This window comes from Lutra lutra, chromosome 8, assembly GCF_902655055.1.
Source record: "Lutra lutra chromosome 8, mLutLut1.2, whole genome shotgun sequence".
Lineage (NCBI taxonomy): Eukaryota > Metazoa > Chordata > Mammalia > Carnivora > Mustelidae > Lutra > Lutra lutra.
This window is the reverse complement of record NC_062285.1, coordinates 42491381-42516482: the sequence shown is the minus strand read 5'-3', so window position 1 is coordinate 42516482 and position 25102 is coordinate 42491381. Positions and strand designations below refer to the sequence as shown.

At 48.2% G+C, this 25102-nt stretch overlaps 1 protein-coding gene across 11 annotated transcripts; it reads left to right on the top strand.

Moving 5' to 3' along the window:
* Positions 1 to 4199: 4199 nt before the first annotated feature.
* ZNF384 (zinc finger protein 384) lies at positions 4200 to 24170 on the top strand. Of its 11 annotated transcripts, XM_047741549.1 has the most exons (13): positions 4200 to 4402; positions 4610 to 4671; positions 5539 to 5598; positions 12037 to 12107; positions 12405 to 12642; positions 12878 to 12925; positions 13122 to 13455; positions 14329 to 14421; positions 18127 to 18351; positions 19055 to 19237; positions 20742 to 20820; positions 21757 to 21915; positions 22516 to 24170. In XM_047741549.1, the coding sequence occupies exons 4-13, from the start codon at positions 12042 to 12044 to the stop codon at positions 22936 to 22938; spliced, it is 1848 nt and encodes a 615-aa protein (XP_047597505.1). In that variant the 5' UTR covers positions 4200 to 4402; positions 4610 to 4671; positions 5539 to 5598; positions 12037 to 12041; the 3' UTR covers positions 22939 to 24170. The 11 variants fall into 11 exon arrangements, with proteins under 11 accessions (XP_047597505.1, XP_047597506.1, XP_047597509.1 ...); XM_047741550.1 differs by lacking the exon at positions 4610 to 4671; XM_047741551.1 differs by lacking the exons at positions 4200 to 4402; positions 4610 to 4671 and adding an exon at positions 4822 to 5063.
* The last annotated feature ends 932 nt before the right edge of the window (positions 24171 to 25102 follow it).

Here is a 25102-nt window from a genome sequence, read left to right as displayed (position 1 = left end):
TTGCAAGATACCAAAGTCCCCTGGTTCTGCTTATGAACCCTGAAGAGAGGAGAGGGAGGAGGCAAGGGCACCCAAGAAAGGAGGAAAAGAAGGATGGGGGTTAGAGGGAACTCCTTAAGACTCAGTGTGACCTGGCCTGCTCTGACCTGGAGTTAGGGTTCCTGGGCTTTTTCTTGGGGGGGGGGTAGGAGCAGAGGGAGAGGGAGAAAGAGAATTTTAAGCAGGCTCCCAGTCTGCAGGGAGCCCGACATGGGGCTTGATCTTAGGACCCTGAGATCATGACCTGAGCCGAAATCAAGAGTCAGGCACTTAACCGACTGAGGCACAAGCGCACATCAGGCTTTAACTTGGGAGAGAATGAAAGGGAGAAACTGAATGGAGCAGCCAGAGCAAGAAAACCTAAAAGAGTGGCTTGCTTCTTACTTGCCAGTGAAGGTCCAGAAAGACCATGAGAAAGGAGACAGAGAAAAGGGATAGGCAATGAAGCAAGCAAGGAAAGGAGGAGAGAGCTGGTAAGACAGATGGAGAGTAAGGAGTAAAAGGGGGAGAGAAAAACAAGAAAGAGGCTTCCCTGCTTGGTTTATTTTCAGCCTTGCTCCCTAACTTGCTCCCATCTACAGCTACCCCCCAAAAGCTGAGCAGCATTAGAACCCCTGTAGTTAACTCTCACTAGCTTTCCCCACTCTGCCCTCTCTGAGAGAGAGGTGCTGCTAGGGTGCGGGGGTGGAATCAAGGGGTATGTTTGGAGGAAGGAACAGAGGCTGCCCAGCTGGGATCAGTCACCTCTGAGCCCCCCATTCTGGGTTTGGCTCTAGCGACAGCCCTGCAAAAGCCCACACATCAGCCTCTCAGCTGTTGCTAGGCTCTGTTGCCATGGTAACCACCCAGGTCCCATTTCTCCCCCACCCCCATCTGTGCCCCACTTGCTCCCTGGAAATGGGGAGCTCCGGGGAGGAGAGGAGACTGTAGTGAGCAAGTCTGGGCTGCCCCGGATTCTGAATGCCTCTATGTATTTATCTATGCAGTTAGCATCAGGAGGGTATAGGTTGGGCAGGCGTGTGTTTTAGGTGTTGGGGAGCTTTACTGTCCACTTAAGGAAGAGTGGCTGAATCCATAGAGCCCACAATGGGGAGCTGGGGAGAAGGGAGCCTATTTCTCAGGACCAAAGCAGTATGTACCTTTAGGGCCTCAGACCCCATAAGAAAAAGAGTGCTACAGAGGAAAAAGGCAGAGCAGGGGCAAGGAGTGATGAGCCAACTAAAAGCAGAGGTGCAAAGCCAACAAGCTGCTGAGGAGGGCTCAGAGTCAATCCAGTGGGGCCTTCAGAGATCCCAGTAGCAGCTGGTGGAGAGAGAAGGGTGGATGGAACCTGAGGGTGCAGGAAGTGCGGAGGACATGGGTCAGGGGCTGTGAGGTAGGGATCGGAGGTAGATGGGAGAAAAAGCCTCACTAACCTTTCTCTTCTCCCCCCCTCCCCCAGGAATCTAGTCTTTGTAAGGTTGGGGTGGGGGGAAGAGCACTGGCTTAGAAGGGGAAGGAGCTCAAGTGCCTGGAGAGCATGCGGGGGCTCTATCACCCTCTGCAATTGTAATTCTTCTGAGGGACAGTGTGACCCCGAGGCTCATCCATATGCAAAAGGCACGCATGAAGGCCCCTAATGAAGAGGGAATTAATTATTGCCTGATTAGCCTGCTGTTTCTCTAAATTTAAATAAATTAAAATACACCAGCAAGACACTGGGAACTCCTCACCTGTTCCTTCTCCCTAAATGTCCTTCTTCCCCATGGAAAGTCAGATGGCAGGGAGAGACAGAGGAGAAAGGAGACATCCTCGTCTTCCCATCTGTCCTAAAGGAAATGTCCCAAACTAGATCACATTGTCAGGATAACCATGAAGAGTTGGGAGGCCCTGGGGAACAGATCCTAACCTTTATCTCTCATGAAACTGAAACAGACTATGGGGCCTTAGAAGGTCCTTGAAGGTTGCAAGTGGTTGAGCAGAGAGTCACTGGTTAGTGACAGACCAAGAACACAAAGGCCATACTACCCTTTTGGTTCTTGGAGGCCACACATCACAAGCACCACTGGGACCAGCATCTCTCATCACTATGCTTTCTTTGCCTCCTAAGCTGTGCATCAAATGACTCAGCCAGTCTTCTCTTAAGCATTTTTCTGGAATGCTTACCATTATGGCTCAGACCAAACCAGGAAATGGGGAAGCCCCCAGGAGGAGGGATCTCCCAGGCAGAGCTCAGGGTGTGGAAGTGATTCAAGATGGAAACAGTGTGCCAGCTGGAAAACCCCAGGCTAAAATTAACAGCCCTCCTCCCCCTACGCCCCACATTTATCTCTAAAGCTCTTCTGTAAGAAGTTCAAAGCACTTAAAAAACTGGCTTCTTATAGCAAGGGCAGGAGCAGGGCTGACAGTTGGAGACACTGAGGCTCAGGGAGTACCAGTTAATGAAAATAGGAAAAGAACTAGGACGGAAGAGGAGAACTGGGAATTAAAGTGATTAATACGATTTGCTCCCACTTCTCTATCTCAGCCCCCAAAGTTGATGTTTCTGGAATTAGCAATTTCCAACCCATGCAGCAACTAGGTCCGGTCACATTCCAGCCCTTAAAGATCTTATCCTGCCAACTGTTGCTACTCAGTTAACACAGACTGGGTGAACAGCCCCAAAACTGTGATCAAGACAGTAGACATTTTCAAAGGGACACAAACTATAATTACAAACCTAGGATACATATCTTCTATTTAAACCTTTAACTTAAATGTTTATTTTTAGGTGTCCTTTGCTACTTCCTTGTTGTGATTTTGAAAAAAAAAAATCACTTAAATCTTCAGAATCTTATTTTCATTATCTCTAAAGAGAAAATTACAGTTATTTTTATTTGTATTATTTTGCTTTCTCAGCAAGGGGCTAATACTGTTAGTAAGAAGGACTTCAATTCTGCTTCAGCCAAAATAGAGCTCAGTCCAAGGGGATTCTTGCCAGACTGGAGTGCAGGCAGCATTCATTACTCAAACAGCATATATTCAGCATCTACTATGTACTCAGAAAAGCAGTGGTTAGAATACCATGTACGTGGGGCGCCTGGGTGGCTCAGTGGGTTAAAGCCTCTGCCTTCGGCTCAGGACATGATCCCAGGGTCCTGGGATGGAGCCCCGCATCGGGCTCTCTGCTCAGCAGGGAGCCTGCTTCCTCCTCTCTCTCTGCCTGCCTCTCTGCCTACTTGTGATCTCTGTCTGTCAAATAAATAAATTAAAAAAAAAATCTTAAAAAAAAAAAGAATACCATGTACGAGACCGTTTCTTACAATGTTGCTGAAGAGTCAGATATATGAAATAGTTAAAAAAGCAACAAAAGGTACAAGACTAAATGCTGTGGAAATTCAGAGAACAGAACCGTTATGCATTCGAGCAATCCTGTAAGGCTTCCTCAAAGAGTTCATGCCGTGTTCATTTCTGCGACAAACGTTTACTGACCACTCACTAAATGCCAGGCTCTGAGGATACGGCAGCGAACAATTCAAAGCCCTTGCCCTCATGAAGCCGGTATTCCAGCAGGAAGAGGTGGACAGCAAACAATACAGTATAGGGGGTGATGAGTGCTCTATTTAAAAGTAGAGCAGGGTGAGGAGATAGAGATGTGGATGGGGCAACAAGAACATAGAGACCCTAAGCCAAGAGTACAGAGGTGTGGTCGGGAGAGGTTATCAGTTACTCTGGGGGCCTAAGCAGGGACCTCAGAAAACAACTGACAGACACATCCTCATCCTTTCCCACAATTCAAAGCATTGAGACAGTCTTGAGAGTATAGCAAAAAATAATGGTAACCCCCTCTATCAGTCTTGTGCGCTGAAGGAAGGAAAACGAATCCATAGTCTTTTAGGAATCCCTACCTTCCCCCGCCCCCCACTCCCGCCCCGTACCTGATGTATAATTCATAAACCTGTCGGTTTTCACCCTCCCACTTCCCCAGAAGTCCCTTCCGGAAGCCCGGGACCGTAATTCTGAAGGTTCGGCTTCTGCCCTCAGCGGAACCCGCCTTCGCTTCCGTTGTGGCGTCACATCCACAAAGGGCTCTAGCGTGTCCCTGGGCGGAAGCCACTTCCGCCCCTACTTGTCGTAACTTCTGCCCGGAGTATTCCGGAGCGCTGGCAGCGCCGGAAATGCTCTGCCGCTCCCGGAAGTGACTCGACCTTTGCATTCCCCCCCCCCTTTCCTCATTACCGCCCCCCCTGTATTGCCATTTCCCTCCCTCCCCCCTTTTCGTTTCCGGCGCTCCCGCCTTCTCTCCGCCGCAGCTCTACTCCGAGTCTGTCGGGGGGAGGGAGGGAGGGAGGGGGCGTGGAGGAATCGGGGTTCTCGGGAGCACGAGCTGCAGCACCACTTCCGGGTGAGTGTTAGGGGAGGGAGGGAGGCAGGGGGCCACCCACTGCCTCGCGCCCCCGCCCTGCGGGTGTCTCGCGCGCATTCCGTGCGTGTGAGTGTGTGGGTCTGTCTCGCGCCGAAAGTGCGTGCCCGCGCGCTCCGCCTCGCGCTCTCCCCCCTCCCCTCGCCCCCTGCTGGTCCTCCCGCCCCACTCGGCTCCCTCCTTTCCCAGCAAACGCCGCCCCTCCCGCGCTCTGGCTCAGGCTCTGGCGCCGCCGCAGCCGTCGCCGCCGGGTGAGTCTCGCGCCGCTGCAGCCGGCGCGCGCCAAGCTCTCTGCTCCTCCCCCCTCCCCTTTTCCTTGGGGGGGCGTGGAAGGGGGGGTCCACGGTGTGACTGTGTGTCCGTCCCGGAACCGGAAGTGGTTGTGGAGGAGCGGGCGATGGGGAGGAATGGGGGGGCTTAGGGGGCGGGTGTCTGTCTGGTGGGTGGCAGAGTTCAGCTCCCTGGAGGGGAAGGAGGGACGTCCCAAAGAAGGGTCTTTGAGGAAGGGGGTGGGGGGCGACACCAGGAGAAGGCTCCCAGGGGCTGTCTCAGGGGAGCGAAGGTTTTTTGGGGACAGCTGAGGTGTCCAATAGATAGACCCCCGTGCAGGCTGAGGGAGGTACTTCTTGGCGCAAGGCCTTGGGTAGGCAGGGGCGAAGTCCTCGAAGAAGTGGGGGGAGGCCAGAGGAAGTGGCTGGGCCTGAATTGGCACTGTGCCTGACACAAGAGCTTGTGCATCCCCCTAGTCTTCAGTTTTGTCTTCTGAGCCGATCGTCTGGGGGCAGGGGCCCATCTCTGTCTCCAACTCCTCTGTTCTATGACCCCTGCTTACCTGTGGCCCTGGGGAACGAAGAAGAGCCAGTGTCTGAGCTCAGGAGTGAAACCCAAACACTGGTGATAGAGTTCATCTTAGTTCCTGGGAATTGAATTTATTTCCCTCCTATCTGCATAGTGGGTGGCACTACACTCCTTATTATACCATTGCATCTTTGGATTTGGGGGGGTCTGTCTGCCTTCCAGTCTGACTGCTGAGTGTCAAAGAATTCCTGAGGTTCTCCGCAGGTCCTCTGGTGGCTGCACCCTTACTGGCCCCAGTAACCCAGACAATTTGTTTACAGAAAGTTCAGGAGCCCTGGAAAGGAGAAGGAATAAGACGACAGGAGGAAGAGAGAGAGAGGGTAAGACAATTTTGGGTTAATGGCTTTTCTGGTTTGGGGGGAGAAGGGGTCATAATTAAATGGGCTTTTGGGGGACAGTGTGACAGAATTCTTCTAGTAATAGCAATTGTGATACTTGTGTTTGATGTGAGAGAAAAATTATCTCTTGAAGATGCCCAGGAAGTTTTTGTGTAAAACGTTAGCACTTTACCCCATCACTTTCCATTCCCACCAGTATTCAGAAATGATCTGTGAAATGCCTGAGTGAAGTCACTGAGTAGGGCTGCATTATGTCCAAAGGAGAAATTTATTCTGCTTCAGGGACAAATGAGCCCCAGTCGCCAGTATAGTCCTTGTGGTATAGCTTGTGGAATTGCTTTTCTGTATTTGGAACAAGCAGAGCTGAGTTTAGAGTGGGGTTCATATTAATGTCACAGAGGGGTGCTTCAAGTGGACCTGTGGAGTGATTAGAATCTGTGACACAGGGTTATTTCAGTTTGGTGTGTCGGAGTTAAGTTTACAGGGAAGAAAAAACATCCTGGTTCGTGGGTAGTTACAGTTGTATGGAGTGAACCTCAGAATTTGGTCTGGAAGACTTCAGAATACAAGGTTTGATAGTGGTAGAGTTTTAGTCTGAAATGACAGTGTGAGACCCAAAAGAATTTGAGTTCAGAGCTTATAATCCTAGCGATCTCTTCTGAGGACTAATTCCAGTCTGGTTTATAAAATTTATTCCCCATAGGTTTCTGAGCCAAGTCGATAATTAAATATTAAGTGCATATTTCCTCTTCAACTGCCCTGCCCCCTTTTTCCCTGCCCACTTTTTTTTCCCCCCTCATATTTCCCAGATATCATTTGTAGTGAAATAGACAGGACAGGCTGTGCTCTTCTTCCCACAGGGTACTGAGTACCATTGTCCAGCGGTACCCAGGGTAGAAGTTGCTGGCTCGGATTGCCAACTTTGTGGTCATAGTGGTCCTCTTGGTATGTTTGGGCATGGTGTGATGGTCTTTCCCAGGAGAATTGGGATAAACCTGTTCTGGGTTATTTTGTACTTGGAAGAGTTCACAGATGGTAGGAAGGCCCCAAATTCTATCAAGATGGCCCTTGCTGAGTGCCCTTAGAACCTGAGGAAAAAGATTTTGTTTCCTTACTGAGAAAAAAATGGCTCCCTGTGTTTTTTCATTTCAAGTTCTTTAGCTAATATTACAGCATTTCTGCAGTTGTGCATTTTGGAGCAGTTTTTCTCTGTAGAGCCTCTGAGGTCCCTGGGTTCAAGTTCTTTCTGTAGGTGAGTTGAGTTGATTGTTCTTTGCATCTCTATTGTTAGTGCTTCTAGTTGATGATTACTGAGCTGGAGGCTATAGACCTGATACTCTTGGGTAGTGCCTTTGTAATTATGTGGTCTTTATGTAATTGTCAGTAATTGTCACTAGTAGTCCTTGGCACGTGGAAGTATTTCCCTAACTCTCTTCTTCCTTTTGGGAGCACTTGGAGCATTTTATTTCTTTTTCTTTTTTGAGCTGCCTCCCATCACCATATGCCTTATGAATTTGTTTTAAGGGGTTTATTCTCCTCCATCCTCTACCCAAATAGAAACTTAGTAGAATAGTAAATTATTCAGAGTCAACCACTGATGTGGGACCTAGAATTAGATTCCAGAAGTCTTGATTTCTAGGTTCATTTTCCAGCTACTACACTTGATTGCTGCAGAGTCTTCCGTGATTTTCTCAAGACTTGTTGTGTTAAGGGAACATTGCTTTCCTGAAGAAAAATTGGGGTTTATTTGAAAAGCAGGCAACAATTTTTTTAAAACATAGTAAGTGCCGGGAAAGAGACTATGGTCTTTTACCATGTCTACCGAAACCACATGCTGCGTCTTTGTTCCTGGATGGCTGGTCACGCTGGGGAAGGACGGACTGACGGACAAAGCCCTGGTGCAAGAGTTTAGGTCTTACTAAATGTTTTGTGGGTGTTACTTAATAATTGTCTTTTTTCTTCACCTCCTCAGTACTTCCAAGATTTCTTTTGAGATTGGAAAAGAAATGCATAGTTCTTTGACCCTCTTGAAAGAAAAATACGTTCAACTTAACTATAGTAATCCTTCGTTTTTATTAACAGAATGCTTGGGGTATGCTGCAGTAGTAAAGTTGAAATTAGAACCCAGATTTTTAATCTGCCAACATTCTTTCTACTTACTGTTTTTCTTTCTTTCCTGCTCTTTGGGTCCGTAACAAAAGCCTTCTACTGCCTTCCCAACCTAGGGTAAACCAGTTCTTTTTATTATCATTGATATATTGGCATAACCATCAGAACTGGCACTCTGTGTAGATGGGGTTTCCCCATAATATCATTGGGCTTCTCCAGGTTTTAAGACTGTTGGTATATGCCTGCTTGAATGTTGGGATGGTTTGGGAAGGAGAATTGCTTCATGAAACATAGAAAGTTAAGAGGTTAATGGACAGTAAAAAGGTCTCGAGTGATCTGGTACCAGGAGCACCCTGTTACACAACTCCAGGGGGCCACCATTTACATTGTATTCTGGCAAGAGCCTTCCTTCTTCCCTTTTTTTTTTTTTTTTTTTTTAAGATTTTATTTATTTGACAGACAGATCACAAGTAGCCAGAGTGGCAAGCAGAGAGAGAGGGAGAAGCAGGCTTCCCGCTGAGCAGAGAGCCCCATGTGGGGCTTGATCCCAGGACCATGGGATAATGACTTGAGCCAAAGACAGAGGCTTTAACCCATTGAACCACCCAGGCGCCCCAAGAGCCTTCCTTCTTGGCTCTCCATTTTATCTCCTTTCAGGGATACAGGGATAGAAGTCAGCCTTTTCAGAACAGTAGTGTAGCATAGAGGTGTCATTTTGCGGGCATACATTGCTTCTAGTTGGGTAAGCAGAACCCTCCTCTTTGGGGCAGCCATATTTATCGGCAGCCCATGAGTCACATTTATCATTGTGTCCTGGGACCAGCTGTGGTTCTTGTCTCCCGCTTTGTTCTGTTAAGATCCAAAGCAGAGTGATAGCCTGGGTATCCAGGGAAGTGGAGAGGGCTTTTATTCAGGTTCATCCCTCTGGATGGTCTGGCCTTTTTACTCAGATTCTGTCATTCTAAAATCAATGACCTTGGTGGCCAAGTGAGGTCTCCCAGGTTGTGGACAGAGAATATCCTCTTTAACTGCATTTTTAGCTGTTACCAAAATTTCATTTTTGGAAACATTTATGGAGAACTCTCAAAAATGTATAGTCCCTTCCTGGAAATGTAAATTTTAATTGGTGCATCAAGTCACAATGTCAGAGAGTATGTACTTCAGTTGTAGGGTTTGGGTCTCTTCTAGAACCCCCATTCTTAACATGCCCCTTGGTATCTACATTCAGATCCCCGCCCTAATATTTACTGTTTGACTCTGTGACTCCAGTTTCCTCATTTGAAACGTAGGGATCCCACTGCCTACTGCATCGAGTTGCTGTGGGGATTAAATGATGCAATCGTTGTGAAGTACTTGGAAGGACTTAGAACAGTTCCTGAACACAATGAGCACTTAGTAGATGTTCATGGTGATGGTAGTGGTGACACGGTCCTGTCTGCCACATCACTTTGGTTTTTTTGTTTTGTTTTGTTTTTTAAAGATTTTATTTGTTTACTTGACAGAGATCACAAGTAGGCAGAGAGGCAGGCAGAGAGAGGAGGAAGCGGGCTCCCTGCTCAGCAGAGAGCCCGATGCGGGGCTCCATCCCAGGACCCTGAGATCATGACCTGAGCTGAAGGCAGAGGCCCAACCCACTGAGCCACCCAGCCACCTCTGCCACATCACTTTGTGTGCCCCCTTGGTAAAGAACCCACAGGGGCTGTTTCTTTCATAAAGTGTTTCACCTGAGCCACTAGTAGGACAGTATGAATGAATCTAATCTTTACTGGCAGGGAGGGGCCTTATGCCTCAGAACCCTATCTGAAGATAGTCTTATTTTCAGGCTTTCAGTTCCTCCCTCCTAAATTTTCACATCCCTAATGTGTTTACTTCCTTCGGGGGAGATTATAAATTAGACCCTCCTTTCTTTACTGTCCAGCCTAATTCTCTACTTCATTGCCATCATATGCTACTACTCTTGTCTGTCATTTCTCTCAGCTAGAAGGTTAGACAGATGGGGTTGTGGGTTACGATTTGAGCCCCTAGTATTGTTTTCAAAATCTGTATGCATAGAGTCCACTGTCATTCAGTCCATTAAATGTGGACTTGCATACTGGGTGAGGAGTTCTGTGTTCGAGACCGTGGGGAGATCCAAGATGTGATCCCTGCTTCCCAAAGGGCTTGGCAGGATTGGATCACCTTAAACTGTGATCTGATCATTTCTTGATTTCTGTCGCCTAAGAAGGATCCGAGGCCCCTTTGTAAAGTTAGTGCTGGAAGGAAAAGATTGGCACCTGTGTTGGAGATTGTTCTGATGTATTTTTTTTTAAACCTTTTTTTTTTTTTAATTTTTATTTATTTATTTGACTGACAGAGATCACAAGTAGGCAGAGAGGCAGGCAGTGGGAGGGGGAAGCAGGCTTCCTGCTGAGCGGAGAGCCCGACCCTGAGATCATGACCTGAGCCACAGGCAGAGGCTTTAACCCACTGAGCCATCCAGGCGCCCCTGTTCTGATATAATTTATAAGTTGGGGAGCAGGACGTGCCTGTGGTTGATTCTGGGATCACTTAATACTGAGCCTTATTTGTGTAAAGTTGTATTCACAGATTTGGTGCAGTCCTCTCTTCTCCTCTGCTACTTTTTAGGAAAGAGTAGGCTGCACTTCAGTTCTGCTTCCCTTTATAGGTTTTGTGAAAATTGAGAATGCTGTTTAATAGAGCAGAATAAAGTGATAAGATTTCTGGAGAAGGAGAAGGAACAGGGTTACATCTAGAGTGATGTCCCTTCTGTTTCTGCTTCTTTGTTACAGATTTTCCTAGTTTCCTTAATCTACCTCAAACCTGGTTTCTATGCCCAGCGTACCCTCTAGTACTTAGTGGTTCTGGTATCTGCCTCCAGCGCATCCTCAGTGGGACCCACTCGTGGCTGGAAGTCACAGGTTCTTCCTTCCCACCTGAATCTTGGTTGCTTCTGGTTCAGACTAGCAGCATGATGTTAATGTTTTATTTCTGGCTGTTGGTCATTTCCCCATTCCAGCAGTCTCATACTCCCTCTTCACCTACCTTCTGCTGGACTGGATCTTCCTGGGTCCAGGATTTGGGGAAACTACTCTTGAATAATTGCCATTAACATACTACCTTGCTAGGAGAAGTGACCGGAATGGGAAAATGGTGGGATGCCTAGATTCCGAATCTATCTGTGACTTGCAACATGATTCTGAGGGATTACTCTTTTTGCTTATTCCTCCCTCCCAAAGTTTTAAGCTCATTTATCATACACACACAGAAGAACTTGAACTCTCAGAATCATCATGTTTGAGAATCACAAGGCAGGTGTCTAATACTGTGTTATGTATTCTGGGCCACTGTGGTCCCTTTTCTGAATCCTGTAAGTAGAAATCTGGGGTGCTGCTGCTACTCCTGGTGCTCGAAACCTCTTTTTTTTTTTTTTTTTTTTTAAGATTTTATTTATTTGACAGAGAGAGAGATCACAAGTAGGCAGAGAAGCAGGCAGAGAGAGAGGGGGAAGCAGACTCCCTGCTGAGCAGAGAGCCAGATGCAGGGCTCGATCCCAGGACCCTGGGTTCATGACCTGAGCCGAAGGTAGAGGCTTAACCCTCTGTGGGGTTAAGCACTCAGGCACCCCTCAAAACCTCATTTAGACTAGTAATTCCAGGTTCTCACTGCTCCTTTCAGCATGTGTGGTACCCAGTTCAGGGCTACAGAGACCTTGGTGGGATTGTTGGGGCATGGTCCCCAGGTATCATCTGGTACTGATTGAGATTCCTGCCAGTTTCACTCTTCAGTTCCCTCGGGCATTTTGTGTTCTGGCCTAGAACCTTTTCAAGCTGCATAGAACTACAAATGTGTCAGTTGGAAGTCTTAAGATGTTTTATTTCAAGGAAGATGGATCTGTGGGATAAAGGAAAAGAGGAGCAGGAATAGGTACCCTGGCTGTTTCTAAGTTGGTCAGTGATTTACTTTATGTGCCCATGGGTACATCCCTTCCCTGCTCATGACTTGAGTTTCTCTTTTTGTCACCAAAGGAAAGTACAGCCAAGTCTATTTCTTTGGCTTATGGGAGACATTCTGTGGGTAAGTGAGACGTGTATTAAGTTCTTTCACGGGCATCTGAGGTAGGATAGGCTCTGTTTGATTTCATGCTGAGTGGCTCTCCAGGATGAATATGGTAGATCCTGAGATCTTCACTGTAAATTCGCAGCCCTGTGGTCAGGTGCCAAAGAGGCCAGGAATTCCTCAACTGCCCTTCTCTGTTACTACGTTTCTTTGGGTTAGTTGTGAGTGTGACGCGGTCTCTCTTTCTCTCTTCAGGTAGAATGGAAGAATCTCACTTCAATTCTAACCCGTACTTCTGGCCTTCTATCCCCACAGTCTCAGGACAGGTAGGTGGAGTTTGGTTCTTGCTCCTTCTCTTTCGCCTTCTTTGTTCAATTCTGAGCATAGGTTCTATCACTGTGGAGACTGAAGCAAGATAAAGCACGTGCTGTTTCACCAGGTCCCTTGCCACTAAGAATCACAGCATTTCTGTCCTGGCTTCCCTCTGGAAGCACAAAGATACTGTACTTCTTGCTCTCCCAGGAGGACAGACCATGCAAAGTGCTTAGGGAGCAGACCAAATCAGGCTCTTTCAGAGGCGGCCGCTTGCCTCCCCGCTCGCCTCCCCTTTCCTTTTGTTTTAGATTGAGAACACGATGTTCATCAACAAAATGAAGGACCAGCTGCTGCCAGAGAAGGGCTGTGGGCTGGCTCCACCCCACTACCCCACCCTGCTGACAGTGCCTGCCTCAGTGTCCCTGCCCTCAGGCATCAGTATGGACACAGAGTCCAAGTCAGACCAGCTGACCCCACATAGCCAGGCATCCGTTACCCAGAATATCACCGTGGTCCCTGTGCCGTCTACAGGACTGATGACTGCTGGTGAGCCACTCTGCTCTTCTCCAATCTGAGGTGTTGATCTTCCATGATCAGTACCCCAGGCTGGAGGGCTCCAAGGACATGGGGAGTGGGATATGTGTTTGATTACTCAATCACATTTTTATTAAGTGCCTACTGTGTGCCTAGCAATGCGCTAGGCATTGTGGGGGATACAAAGAAGTAGAAGATGCGGTCCCTGCCTTTGAGGAGGTGACATTCTTTCCTTCTCTGAATCAAGGAGTCTCCTGTTCTCAGAGGTGGAGAAGAGAAGGGAGTCAATCAAGGGGTAAATCTCACTGTTACCGGGGGTGGGGTGGGGACAGGGGTTAGGAGATCATTATTTTTCTACAGGGTTTGGGGTTTCCTATATACTCCGGGCTTGGGGGTGGTGGTGAGGGGTTGGTTAGACAATGATCTGGGGGAAAGTAACTAGGATCAGGACTGGACAACATGACACCATCTCCTTTTTCTCCCAATCCTAGGTCCTGGTTTGGTAATCACGTCCCCCTCAGGCTCCCTTGTGACCACAGCCTCATCAGCTCAGACCTTCCCCATTTCGGCTCCCATGATTGTCTCAGCTCTTCCCCCTGGCTCACAAGCCCTGCAGGTGGTCCCTGACCTCTCCAAGAAGGTAGCATCAACCCTAACAGAGGAAGGAGGAGGAGGTGGTGGTGGAGGTGGCAGTGTGGCTCCTAAGCCCCCTCGGGGCCGGAAGAAGAAGCGGATGCTGGAATCAGGGCTGCCTGAGATGAATGACCCTTATGTCCTCTCCCCCGAGGATGATGACGACCATCAGAAAGACGGCAAGACTTATAGGTAAGGATCAGAGCCAGGGCAGCAAGGGGTGAGGATCCCTGTCTCAGCTTACCTCCTCCCTTCGTGTCTTGCCCCTAATCGGGCTCCACGCGGACAGCTTTCCACCTCAGATCCACTTGCATGTCAGGTGTTCTGTTGTGGGGCAGGAACATAGAGCTTCCAACTAGCACTTCTCTAGTGACTCTTCCCCAGGACGCAGACCCACTATACGCCTTCCTTTTTGGGGTTGTCAGCATTGACTAATTTTTGAATGACCTAACGGAGTTTCTTCCTTATGATAAGGCTTTAGACTGGGTTTCAGACTCCGTCTCCAGCTCCTTTGTGCTTTCTACACTTTCCATTCCTGTTTTTCTAAGAAACTGTTCTGATAAGCCCCTAACCTTAACCTGCGTGCCATCCACTGGTTCTTGGGCCATATCTGAGCTCTGAGACTGCCTGACCCTGCATGGTTGGGATGATGGGAGGGATCTGTATAAAAAGATGGGAGGAACAGGATATCGCCCTTCTCTCCCGCCACCCCCCATCCCGGACTGTATGCTTATAAAATGCCTGTTTGCTCACTTTCTAATTCATGAAAGTCATTTGGATTCTCTACTTCCTTTAAGTTGTCCATTGCCAAATAGTCTTATATTTGCATGTGGCGATATACAAAAAGAATTTCAGAAGGAAACTCCCTGCCCCTTGAAAGTTGGATGTCTTTTAATCCCCTTGAAAACTGTCAGGGGCCCTAGTGGGTTTGGGAAGTCTGGTCCCAGGTTACAGAGTGGGATAACCACTGTCACAGCTTTGATGCAGACAGGGGCAGATGTGCATGGCTGGGAGACTGGGTCTGTCCTTAGTGTACCGAGATGGGCAATGTTGTTCCCATTTTAGGAGCGAAGGGAACTGCGGCACAGGAAATGGACAGAGCCTTGGGCTCATGGATTCAGTTCCCGGCTCCACCACGAACTTGCTGTGTGACCCTGGGCAAGTCCTTTTCCCCTCTCTGGGCCTCAGTTTCCTCATCTGTAAAATGGGGAGAGTTCTGTTTATACCTCCCATTTGTTGGGAGTATATGTCATCTAAGATTTGAAATGTTGGGAACTTCAAAAGAAAGAAGCAATAGTTGTCATTTAGCATTTATTTGTGTTTGTGTTGTACGCTTCTACCGTGGAGAGTAGCCACGACTACAGAGTGTTTAAATTCCTCTTTTAAGTGAAAGTGAGGGGAGTGTTGCTATGCAGAAAGTACTGAGCACTGCAGAATTCCAGCTCCTAATCCGAAAGTTCACTGCAGCTTTATTATTACAGGTGTATCCCACTTTATACAATAAAAGTGTTCCTGGAAAATGTTTACATCATATCATTTTATAAAGGTACCTGACAAGTTTGATTCATTTAAAAGCATCTTTTATATATCATTTCATATAGTGGAAATCCCTTTTATTTTGTAGAAATCTGGATTTTTATGTATTTGCTCAAAGTGAGGTCATTGTGACATGGAAATACACCTCTAGAAAATGTGTTGTTGTGAGAATAATGGGCTAGGTCTCTGACCCTTTGGAGCTTTGCACATGGATTAGGGTCCCCTCATTCTGCCAGAGGTTTCTTTTCGTTTTTGTTTTTGCTTTTGCTTTTGCTTGTTTATTTTTGGGGCCCTCATTAAAGCTAACTCTGGACTTCCCAAAGTATGGGAAGGAATGTGAATATACAATTGGAAGGAAGCCCTGGTAGCATTTTCTACACCCTTAGTGTTTTTGAAATTCTTGACCGGCCCCACACCCAGGTGACTAAGGAGAACTCTGAAATTAAGGGCGCCTAATTATATTCTAGGTAAATGGAATTTCTTCAGAAACTCAGAACTCTGGAGTTCCCAAGGAGTCTTTTTAATCACACACACACACACACACACACACGCGCGCGCGCGCGCGCGCGCGCACACACAATCCCCGTCTCCGTGCATGTGTGGGTCAACCACATCCATTCCTGTGGTCAGTGGCATTTGACTGGGTATTGTTGGACTTGGGTTCTGTTAGTCTGGACAAGTCACCTTCTTTCTAGCTCTTGGTTCCCATCTTGTAAAATGGGAAGAGCAGTCATGGCCCCCATTTATCATGTAGAAATGTTTTGAGTATCTGAAATTGGTTTTAAATATCTTAGGGGGAAAATTGGGGTGATTTAAAGTTATTACTGTAAACAGGGTCATTGTATTACGTGCCCCCAAAGGGGCCCAATTCTTGTGTTAGATGTGACTGGTGCCCCCTGGCCTAGTGAAATGGGGTGGTGGCTTTGCTGTTTCCTGCTGACTCCCCACTGCTACAGAGCTCCTAAATCAGATTTCTTTCCGACCTCCAACATCTTGCATTAAAGGACTTGTGCTCTTTTATCTGGCTTCATAGGATTTCAGAGTTGGAAATAACGTTAGTGGTCACCTACACCACCCCCGTCCCTGTAGTTTTAGTCTTCTGAGCATTCCTGACAGATGATAGTCTGCCTGTCCTTGAGTATGTCTAGTGTGAGGCATCTCAGAATAGGTTAGAATCATAGCTTTGTGTAGTGAATAACTGTTTGCAACTTTGGCAAATTACTTAACCTCTCTGAGCCTTCTCCTTCTGTTCTGTAAAACAGGGATAATACTTGCCAGGTTGTTGTGAGGAGTGGAAACAATGTGTCTCAAGTGCCTGTAACTGGTCCTGGGCCCTGGTAATATCCTGCACAACAAATGGCAACTATTATTATCATTATTATGATCGTCATTTGAGACTCTTTATTTTGTTGCCAGTCCATTGTCCATGGATTTAAGTTTTGTAGGTTCCTCTCTAGTTGAAAACTTGGATAAAAAGGGTTATTTTCTCTCTTGTAGTTAATTTCATACTAAGGGTGCAGCTGTGTGTTCAACACTCACACACAAACTATGAGCTTTTGTTTGAGTTAAAATGAATGTGTTGTTCCACCTGTCCTAGAAATTGTAGCAACCAAGGGAAATTATGTTGTAACGTTAGTACCTTCCCCCCCCAAGTGACAAGGTGTCCAGTTTCCAACCTCAGTGGAACGCATAGTGGCATGAGCTCATCCATCAGCACTGGTACTGTTAACATTAGCGCAATTTTATTATTCGAGAACACTCTTGGCTTACCTTTGACTGGCCTGGGGGTTTGCTGGCCCTACTAGGGGCAGCTGTTTATCTCTCCATTTTACAGACCAGAAAATTGAGGTCTAGATTGATAAGCAAGCCTGTAACTGAACCCTGATTAGAGCCCAAGTGTCCAGGCTTCCATTGGCTGTGTCCTTGGGCCTGTACTAACTATAAACAGAACCTCTGAGCCTCGCATATAACGTTTGGCCATGCCAGATAACGGCCAGGGATTGGCGAACTGGGAATCCGATTTCCTTCAGAGTTTTCAGGTGCCCGGAGAAACAGAAATTGACCTTAATGATTGGAATTTTAGTAGAAACATGAATCATAATTAGTAGAAACAATAATAATACCCCCAAATAATGTCACATTTTTTTCCTTTGAGGAGCGCAGAGTTCTTTTTAGTTTTGATCTTATTTATTCTCTAAAAATTCTCCTGGGATCGGAAGAAAGCAGAAGTCCTCTCCCCACACCATCCTGAGGCCAGATGATAGAGGTTGGGGAGGAACCAGAGCAGAGGGGATTTTTTCCCCACTTGCCTGGCTTCCAGGTGCTGCCCTCTCTATACCAGCTCATGCTCTGCACTGCAGGGTTTTGAGGAATGAGAGCATTCCAGCTCACAGATAACTCCTACTCAATAAAGTCTGATCGGGTGTGGCTTATCTTGCTCAGAGGCTCCTTATTTGATACGGTTGGGCAACATCAGAACAGGAAGGATTACCCACTCAGGTGATGGGTGAAAGTGTATCAACTGTTCACTGATGTCTGCCTAGAGTGCTGGCTCCGGCTCCATGTGCTAGGGAAGAGGAAAGGGTTAGCATGGAAGCTCAGTGTTTTCACAGATCTTTTCTTCCTAAATGTTTGAGGGGGAGACAGCTCACTCCTTGGCTCTTTGCAAAAGTGGTTCTCACTTGATTGCCCAGGGACTCAGTTGGAGGTGGCGGGTAGGACACCAGATCCAGGGTGGGGGCTAGACGTAGATGATTTGGATAATTCCGATCCCTCTCCACCCCGATCCTTCTAGGAATCACTGGCTAAAAGGAAGTAGGAGAGAATCTGAGAGAAGGCAATTATATGAGGAGACAGGAGAGAAGTCCTTCTGGGGAGTATAGTCAGTTTGTCCTCATCAGCCCCTCGGGAACTTGAGAAGTACCCAAGGGATGAACTTTGTGCACGAGAAGTTGGGGCAGGGAGCCCTTTCAAAGTCCAAAATCAAGTTATAGGCAGAAGGAAAACAAGTTAGTTGATAGCCCTGGCCCAATGAAATCCACATTCGCCTAGAGCCAATAATAAGGTTTACCTGTCTTTTCTGGTTGAATTTTTGTTTCTCTACATACTTAGGGAGTCAGATCATTTGAATATTTACGGAATATTTGTATCGCCTGGGTCTGTATTAGAAGCGTAGACTGCCAAGATAAGTAGAGCAGATCCTCCTCTCAGGGGCCTTTGAGCGCAGTTGCAGTAAAAGAGCAGATAGGCTGGCTTCTGTGGAAGTGGAGGGAGGGTGCAGCGTGCTGCCGGTGGGACGGTTCTAACCACTGCCCTCACTTGGCCCAGGTGCCGGATGTGCTCACTGACATTCTACTCAAAGTCGGAGATGCAGATCCACTCCAAGTCACACACCGAGACCAAGCCCCACAAGTGCCCGCACTGCTCCAAGACCTTCGCCAACAGCTCCTACCTGGCCCAGCACATCCGTATACACTCAGGGGCCAAGCCCTACAGTTGTAACTTCTGTGAGAAATCCTTCCGCCAGCTCTCCCACCTCCAGCAGCACACCCGGTAAGGCTGCTCTTGGTTTTGCCCTGCCGCCTGGCTGTGAACCCCTGCCCCCGAGGCCGCGTTGCCTGAGCCTACTCTTCTGTCCTCACGGTTTCTCTTTTCCCTTTCGACTTGGCCCTTCGGGAGCCTCCGTTTGCTCTCGTTACTGTCTCTGAAAAATAAACTCTGTGTTTTAGCAGTTTGTGGGGGCCTGGGCAATGGTGGTCTCCAGTCCCCAAGTCTGGAACAGTCTTTGTGGTTTCTCTCTGTGTCTGTGTTTGGAAATCTTCTGCAGGCAGGCCCTGCTTATACTATATGCTTCAGTTCAGAGCCAAGGTGTGCATTCAACTTCAGGTCCATGGGGAGCAGGCGCTATTGGTCTTTGTTCAAATTACTATTTGGAAGCAGGGTATCTGTGGTGAGTGTGTAACCTTAGAACGAAGCAGAGGGTTGACAAGCCTGAAATCGTTAAGGTGACCAGGAGCCAGGGGTCGCAGCTCTTCATCATCTCACTGCCATTCTAGCCACCGACGTAAGATCAGCAGCAACCTAGCTCTGGGTGTCCTCGTCATTAGCCTCTCCAGGCCGGAGTGTGTATGGGAGGAGGGAGGAGGGGGTGCTCTCATCCGTCAAGCAACATCATTTCACCCAGCAGAGAGCTGAGCCCATGGTGTCGAACTGCCTCCTCCTCCCCCCTTTCCTCCTCTCCTCTCCTCTCCGGCAGGATCCACTCCAAGATGCACACGGAGACCATCAAGCCCCACAAGTGCCCGCACTGCTCCAAGACCTTCGCCAACACCTCCTACCTGGCCCAGCACCTCCGAATCCACTCGGGGGCCAAGCCCTACAACTGTTCCTACTGCCAGAAGGCCTTCCGCCAGCTCTCCCACCTCCAGCAGCACACACGGTAAGGGAGAGTGGCGGGCTACTGCCCCCGCCCCGCTGGCATGCCCTCCCCACCCCCCGCCCCGGACACACACAACAACCCGCATGCGGGGGGCGGGGGAGAGACCTGGCTGGAGGAGAATACGACCGGCGTCTGGGAGAAGAAGAAGCCACAACCCTGGAGGCACAAGTGGACGCTCAGAACCTTTCTGGGGCACAAGCAGCGTGGGGAAGATGCAGTGACTGTGACATTCCCTGACCCATGGGAGGAAGAGACTCATCTGGGGCAGAGACAGCTTCTGCCTTCATTTCTCTTGCTCCAAACACCAATACACACATCTTGAAGATTTTCTTGTTGGTGCCAAAGCAAGGGCATGTGATTGGAGAAGACCATACCACTAGCCCTTAGGGCACCAATTACGAACGGGAGACATAATCGGACTTTAGCTGGGTACCAGCCTCGTGAACCCTACAGCAACCAGCAAGGCTCCAAGGATGCCAGGAATGGAGAACAAAACAAATCCTGTCCGAAACGGAGTCACAGAGAACTGGCAAACAAAATGAAAAAGCTCATACTTCATAAGGATGCCCACTGTTTGTCCCATGAATCTGGAGTGACTTGGAGGAAGCGAACCTGCCAGCCGGGAGAGTTGATGATGTCCTTCAGGCGGATCTCAAGTTGAAATGGAGTCCAGAGTTCCTGGTCAGGAGCCCTCTCACCTGGCTTCTTCCGGATGCGGTGACCTCCCTCCAAGTGCTTGGACATCTGGCATTGCGAAGAGGAGGAGTCGGGCTTTCCTCACAAAGAAACCTGTCCTGCTACGTTTCCAAGATTTTATTCAGAGCACGTGGTTACAAAGCTGGCTCTGAAGTCCCTGATGAGGAGCAGGTGTCCACAGACCCTCAAGTCCTTGGCTCATCTCAGTGGAGGGGCCAGTAATGTTTGGGAAAGGGGTCACATTGGTACTAAACTAGTCATTTCCTGCCCTTAGAGGGCCAGACTGGGAAAAGCCCCAAGGAGTTGCCATGCGTATTAATATAACTGCTACTCTCCGTAATTAGCATAACTCTCTGCTTTTCTTTGATACCAAAGCTTTTTCTGGGAGCGGTGTTCAAGGCTGAGGGAATAGGTTTTGGTTGTATGGTGGGGGCCGAGAAAGAAGTGTTCTATGTTTCTTTTTCCCTACCAGTGTGTTTACCTTATGTTTCTGAACATTCATTAGGGACAGCTACTGTAGGAGCTAACCTATATGCCAAATTACGGACTGCCTGTCTCTTGGCTGCCAAGCCACCGGTCCCTCCTCCCCCAGTAGAGGAGTTTGAGCTGAGTGACAGAGGCAGTGAGCAGAGATCAGGCATTGTGGCAGAATCAGTGTGAGAGAGGAGCTGAGGCTGGGACCTCCCGGAAACCTAGCCTGTACTCCCAGAGGAGGACAGGAGTGGCCTTGAGGAGGTCGGTTAAGGAACCAATCCCTGAGTGGCCTTGCTGACATGCTTTTCCTGTCTCCTTTTCTCATCCCATGCAGAATCCACACTGGTGACAGACCATACAAATGTGCACACCCGGGCTGTGAGAAAGCCTTCACACAGCTGTCCAATCTGCAGGTAAATGTTCCAACCTCCACGCGGGGCCTTGCATCTAAGACTTGGGTCACAGCGCCATTTGAGTAGTGCAGTGGTTCTCAAACATTTTCAGCACCCCTTTACGCTCTTAATAATTGTTGGGAAACCCAAAGAGTTTTTGTCGATGTGAGTAATACCCGTCTACACAGAGAATGTGAAACTGAAAAACTTGAAAAAATATTTAGTAATTCATTTAAAAATAACAAACCTATTGCAAGTTAACATATATAACATCTTTTCAGACATGTACACCCCAAAAAATTTTTTTGAGAGTGTGCGTGTGTGCATAAACGGAGTCGGGGAGGGACAGAGAGAGAATCCTAATCCTAATCCACATTGAGCGTGGAGCCCAAAGTGGGGTCAGTCTTACGACCCTAAGATCATGACCTGAGCCCAAATCAAGAGTCGGATGCTTGACTGACTGCACCACACTGGCGCCCCGGCTGCACGTTTTGAATGTTTAGCCTACCAGAAGCTGGCTAGATACTCCTGCCTGCCATGCTCAGTCCTTGCTCTGTTAAACATCACAGAATCTCTGTACAGTCATGAGAGAAGGAGAATGAAAAGGCAGACGTGGTCTTACCATTATTTTGAAAAGTGTTTTGACTTTGGAGGCTCTGTAGAGAAGTCTTGGTATTCCCTGGCCTCACCCCCATGCTTTGCCTTGGGAACTACTGGGCCAGTGGGGCTAGCATAGCGTCCTTCCCACTTTTCAGGATCCTGGAATATGCCGCAGGAGCTACACCTCTTCCCTTAGCCTGTAACTCCTCAAGTTTTATTGAAAGCAGTTCCTACTACCTTCAGATGGAGAGAGAAGCTGGCAGGCTGACACCCAGCTCAGCGCTCTGGCATTAAGGGTCAAAGAGGCAGGAAGGATGAGTCTGATGCCCTTATCCTGATTTTTCCTCATTTTCCCAGTCTCACAGACGGCAGCACAACAAAGATAAACCCTTCAAGTGCCACAATTGTCATCGGGCGTACACGGACGCAGCCTCCCTCGAGGTGCACCTGTCTACGCACACGGTGAAACATGCCAAGGTGTACACCTGCACTATCTGTAGTCGGGCATACACGTCGGTGAGTGCTCCTGCTCATGCTCACCCTTTGTTTCCCCACAGGCCAGGAGGACCACAGTCTGCCTTACCCCATTTTCCTGGAGGGAGAGGTGCTGCCTTGACTATACGGAATCTCCCTAGCACCAGCTCACCAAAGTCAATAAAGAGAGGAGAAATTAAATAGATCTGTAGCTAAGGAATTTGGAGGGTGCCTGATTCCTTAAGCCTATAGAGGAAGATTGCCAAGCAATGATTCTTAATTTTACTTAAACGTGTAAGGCAAAATAACTTGCAATTTGGGGAGAAAGATTTCAGTTAGATGTTTTCTATTAGACTCCAGGAAAAGGTGGCAAAGTCCTTCCATTCAAAGATCTTTGGGGAAATGACCACTTTTCCTGAGGCAGGTTGAATGCCTACCGTGACTGTGAAGGTTTCCCCTCTCCTTCCTGCCCAAGAGTGAGCACTGGCAGAGGCTCCTGGGGAGAACTTGCCCACGGCTCCAGAATGTCTCTGTTGAATTATGGCTCTATTTATAAAGTAAAATAAGAGCCCAGGATGCTGGTTATAAGTAACCTCTTTCCTTCTTTTTCATCCCTCAACTCTTTTTCACCGTCTCCTTCAGGAAACGTACCTTATGAAACATATGCGGAAACACAACCCTCCTGATCTCCAGCAACAAGTGCAGGCGGCGGCGGCGGCGGCGGCAGTGGCCCAGGCCCAGGCCCAGGCTCAGGCCCAGGCCCAGGCTCAGGCCCAGGCCCAGGCCCAGGCCCAGGCCCAGGCCCAGGCCCAAGCCCAGGCCCAGGCTCAAGCCCAGGCCCAGGCCTCCCAGGCATCACAGCAGCAGCAGCAGCAGCCACAGCCACCACACTTCCAGTCCCCTGGGGCAGCCCCCCAGGGTGGGGGCGGCGGGGACAGCAACCCCAACCCTCCACCCCAGTGTTCCTTTGACCTGACCCCTTATAAGACGGCGGAGCATCATAAGGACATCTGCCTCACTGTCACCACCAGCACCATCCAGGTGGAGCACCTGGCCAGCTCGTAGAGACCTGTGCTGCCACCCACTGGGAAGAGGGGAAAGAAGTTCTGGTCCCTTCTTTCTCCAACTTCTCTTGGTGGGAAAAGTCTTCTTCCTTGACAGGCCTTGGCTCCATCTCCTTGGGCCTCGGGCACGGCCTTCCTACACAGGATACCATGCTTATTCTCAACTCCTCTTCAAAAGGAACATCAGCCCTCCTGATTGGCAAAGGAATAATACGCTGGTAGTATAATCCAGCAGCCTCCCCTTCTAAGCATAGCTTTTCAAAATTGGGGGTTGGTGCTCAAGGGAGGGATTTGCTATGACCTCATAGAAACTTTTCCAGTGTGGGCACTTACCCTCTCGTTACCCTCATAATCCTCAAAGTTGGGGTTGGTGGAAGACTAGAGGCTGGTCCTCCCAGATCTCTGAGAGAAGGGAGCCCTAAAGGCAACCAGCCTCCCATTCTATTCTTGTCTGCAAAAGAACAGAGGTTTCTCACATGCCCCGATCCCCAGGAGCCGTCTTCCCCTCATGGTCTCACTTCACTTCCTACCTAATGCTGGAAGAGGGAGATCTGGGTGGGGGTCAGACCCCCTTTATTTCTAAAGGGGCAAGGGCTGAGATGTGGTCCCCAAGGGGCCAGAGATCCCCAAAATGGTCAAGGGTGGCTTAGAAGTGTGGGTTATGGTTTTCCTTGAAGCCTCTCCCCTTCTCTGCCAGCCAAGGCCCTATACTCAGTCTCCCAGTCCCAAAGCCAGAGGAGCTGTGGGAGCTTTGTGTTCTCTATGAAAGCCCAAAACAAGGGGTGTTGCAGAGAAGGGAGAGTTCAGGGCAAACACAAGGACTGGACTTAGCTCCCTAGGTGCCACGGTCAGTTGCCGGACACGGATTTATATATAAATATATATATAAATATATATATATATACCCACTCATCACGGCCATCTTTGTTGTAACCATTTCTGTGTTTATAAATGCATTATCTCTGAGAATTTTCATATTTGATGTTTTGTTTATTTTTGTCCTTTTTGTTTTTCTCCACCCACCCTGTCTTCTGGCCAACGGCATTTTTATTTCCTTTTGTCCTTTTTATTTGTTTGTTTTTAAATCATGGCAGATTTCAGAGAAAAGAGAAAATGAAAAAAATCAGGAAACCAGTTGTTATAAAGCAATTTAAAATGAAGAAAAAAAAACTTATGTACAAACCAAGGGGTGTTTTTAGAACCTTGTATAGAAATAAATTCGTGTAAAAGGATCAGAGGCAGTGGAGCTGCTGATATGAGCGAGCATGGGAAGAAGCTACCTGGGGAGACGTTCAAGGACAGTACTAAGAATTTACACTAGCATGTGTATGTGTGAAGAGTGAGTGCTGTGTGATGAGAATCTTGTATGTGTATCCCCAAGCATAGAAGACCACAGCTTCAATACTTAAAGTGAGATACTGGTTTATGAGGGTTTCTACATACAAATCCTGTCATGGGGCCTGCGATGCCTAAGTATATGAGAGCAAGGTTTCAGTCATGTGTTAGTAAAACCAGTAAGCTCCCCGTGAAAGAAATGGGAGCACGGCCTCTTGAAATGGCCTGCACTCCTGCTTGAGCATCACCAGGCTCACGGCTAATTCCAGTTGGCAGAGTGTGTACATACATCTATCTGTTATCCATATCCATAGGTTGGCAGCGGCGGGTGCCATAACCAGAAATGAGTAACAATGCAGGACAGTTGTGCTTGAAAAGTAGAACGTGATCAGGAAACCTGGACTTCAGCTCTGGCTCTACTGCCAACCAGTGTTTACTGGGAGGCTTCTTCAGCTGTTAATTAGAAGGGATGGGACTAGATCACCTCTGAGATTCCTTTTTTTGATAATTAAAAACCTTTAAGCACTGAAAATGTGACAAATCTCCAACATTGAATAACATGGCTATCTGCGTACTGCTGGACAACCATGCTCATGACCTGAAAGAATGTGGATAGGCCATGAAGTGATGCCCACTTAAGTTTTGGGCTCAGCCAGTCTCTTGGGTGGGCATCCAAGACCTCTCAGTCAGCTGTGACACAAATGTGTTATCTATGATGAAATCTGTCAATGTCTGCTAGCTTCCTGAGTACTTTTTTCCTATGCTCTCACCAATTGCTGAAAATCCCCTGACCGCACTGTCTTCACCACAGGTATTAGAACCAGAATCTA

What these genes read in the sequence shown, in the direction of transcription:
- ZNF384 (XM_047741550.1), top strand. Translation starts at nt 12,042, where the DNA reads ATGGAAGAATCTCACTTCAATTCTAACCCGTACTTCTGGCCTTCTATC. An exon ending in AGAAGGGAGTCAATCAAGGG is followed by an intron (nt 12,926 to 13,121) that starts GTAAATCTCACT and finishes TCCCAATCCTAG; the next exon opens with GTCCTGGTTTGGTAATCACG. An exon ending in GTAGTCGGGCATACACGTCG is followed by an intron (nt 21,916 to 22,515) that starts GTGAGTGCTCCT and finishes CGTCTCCTTCAG; the next exon opens with GAAACGTACCTTATGAAACA.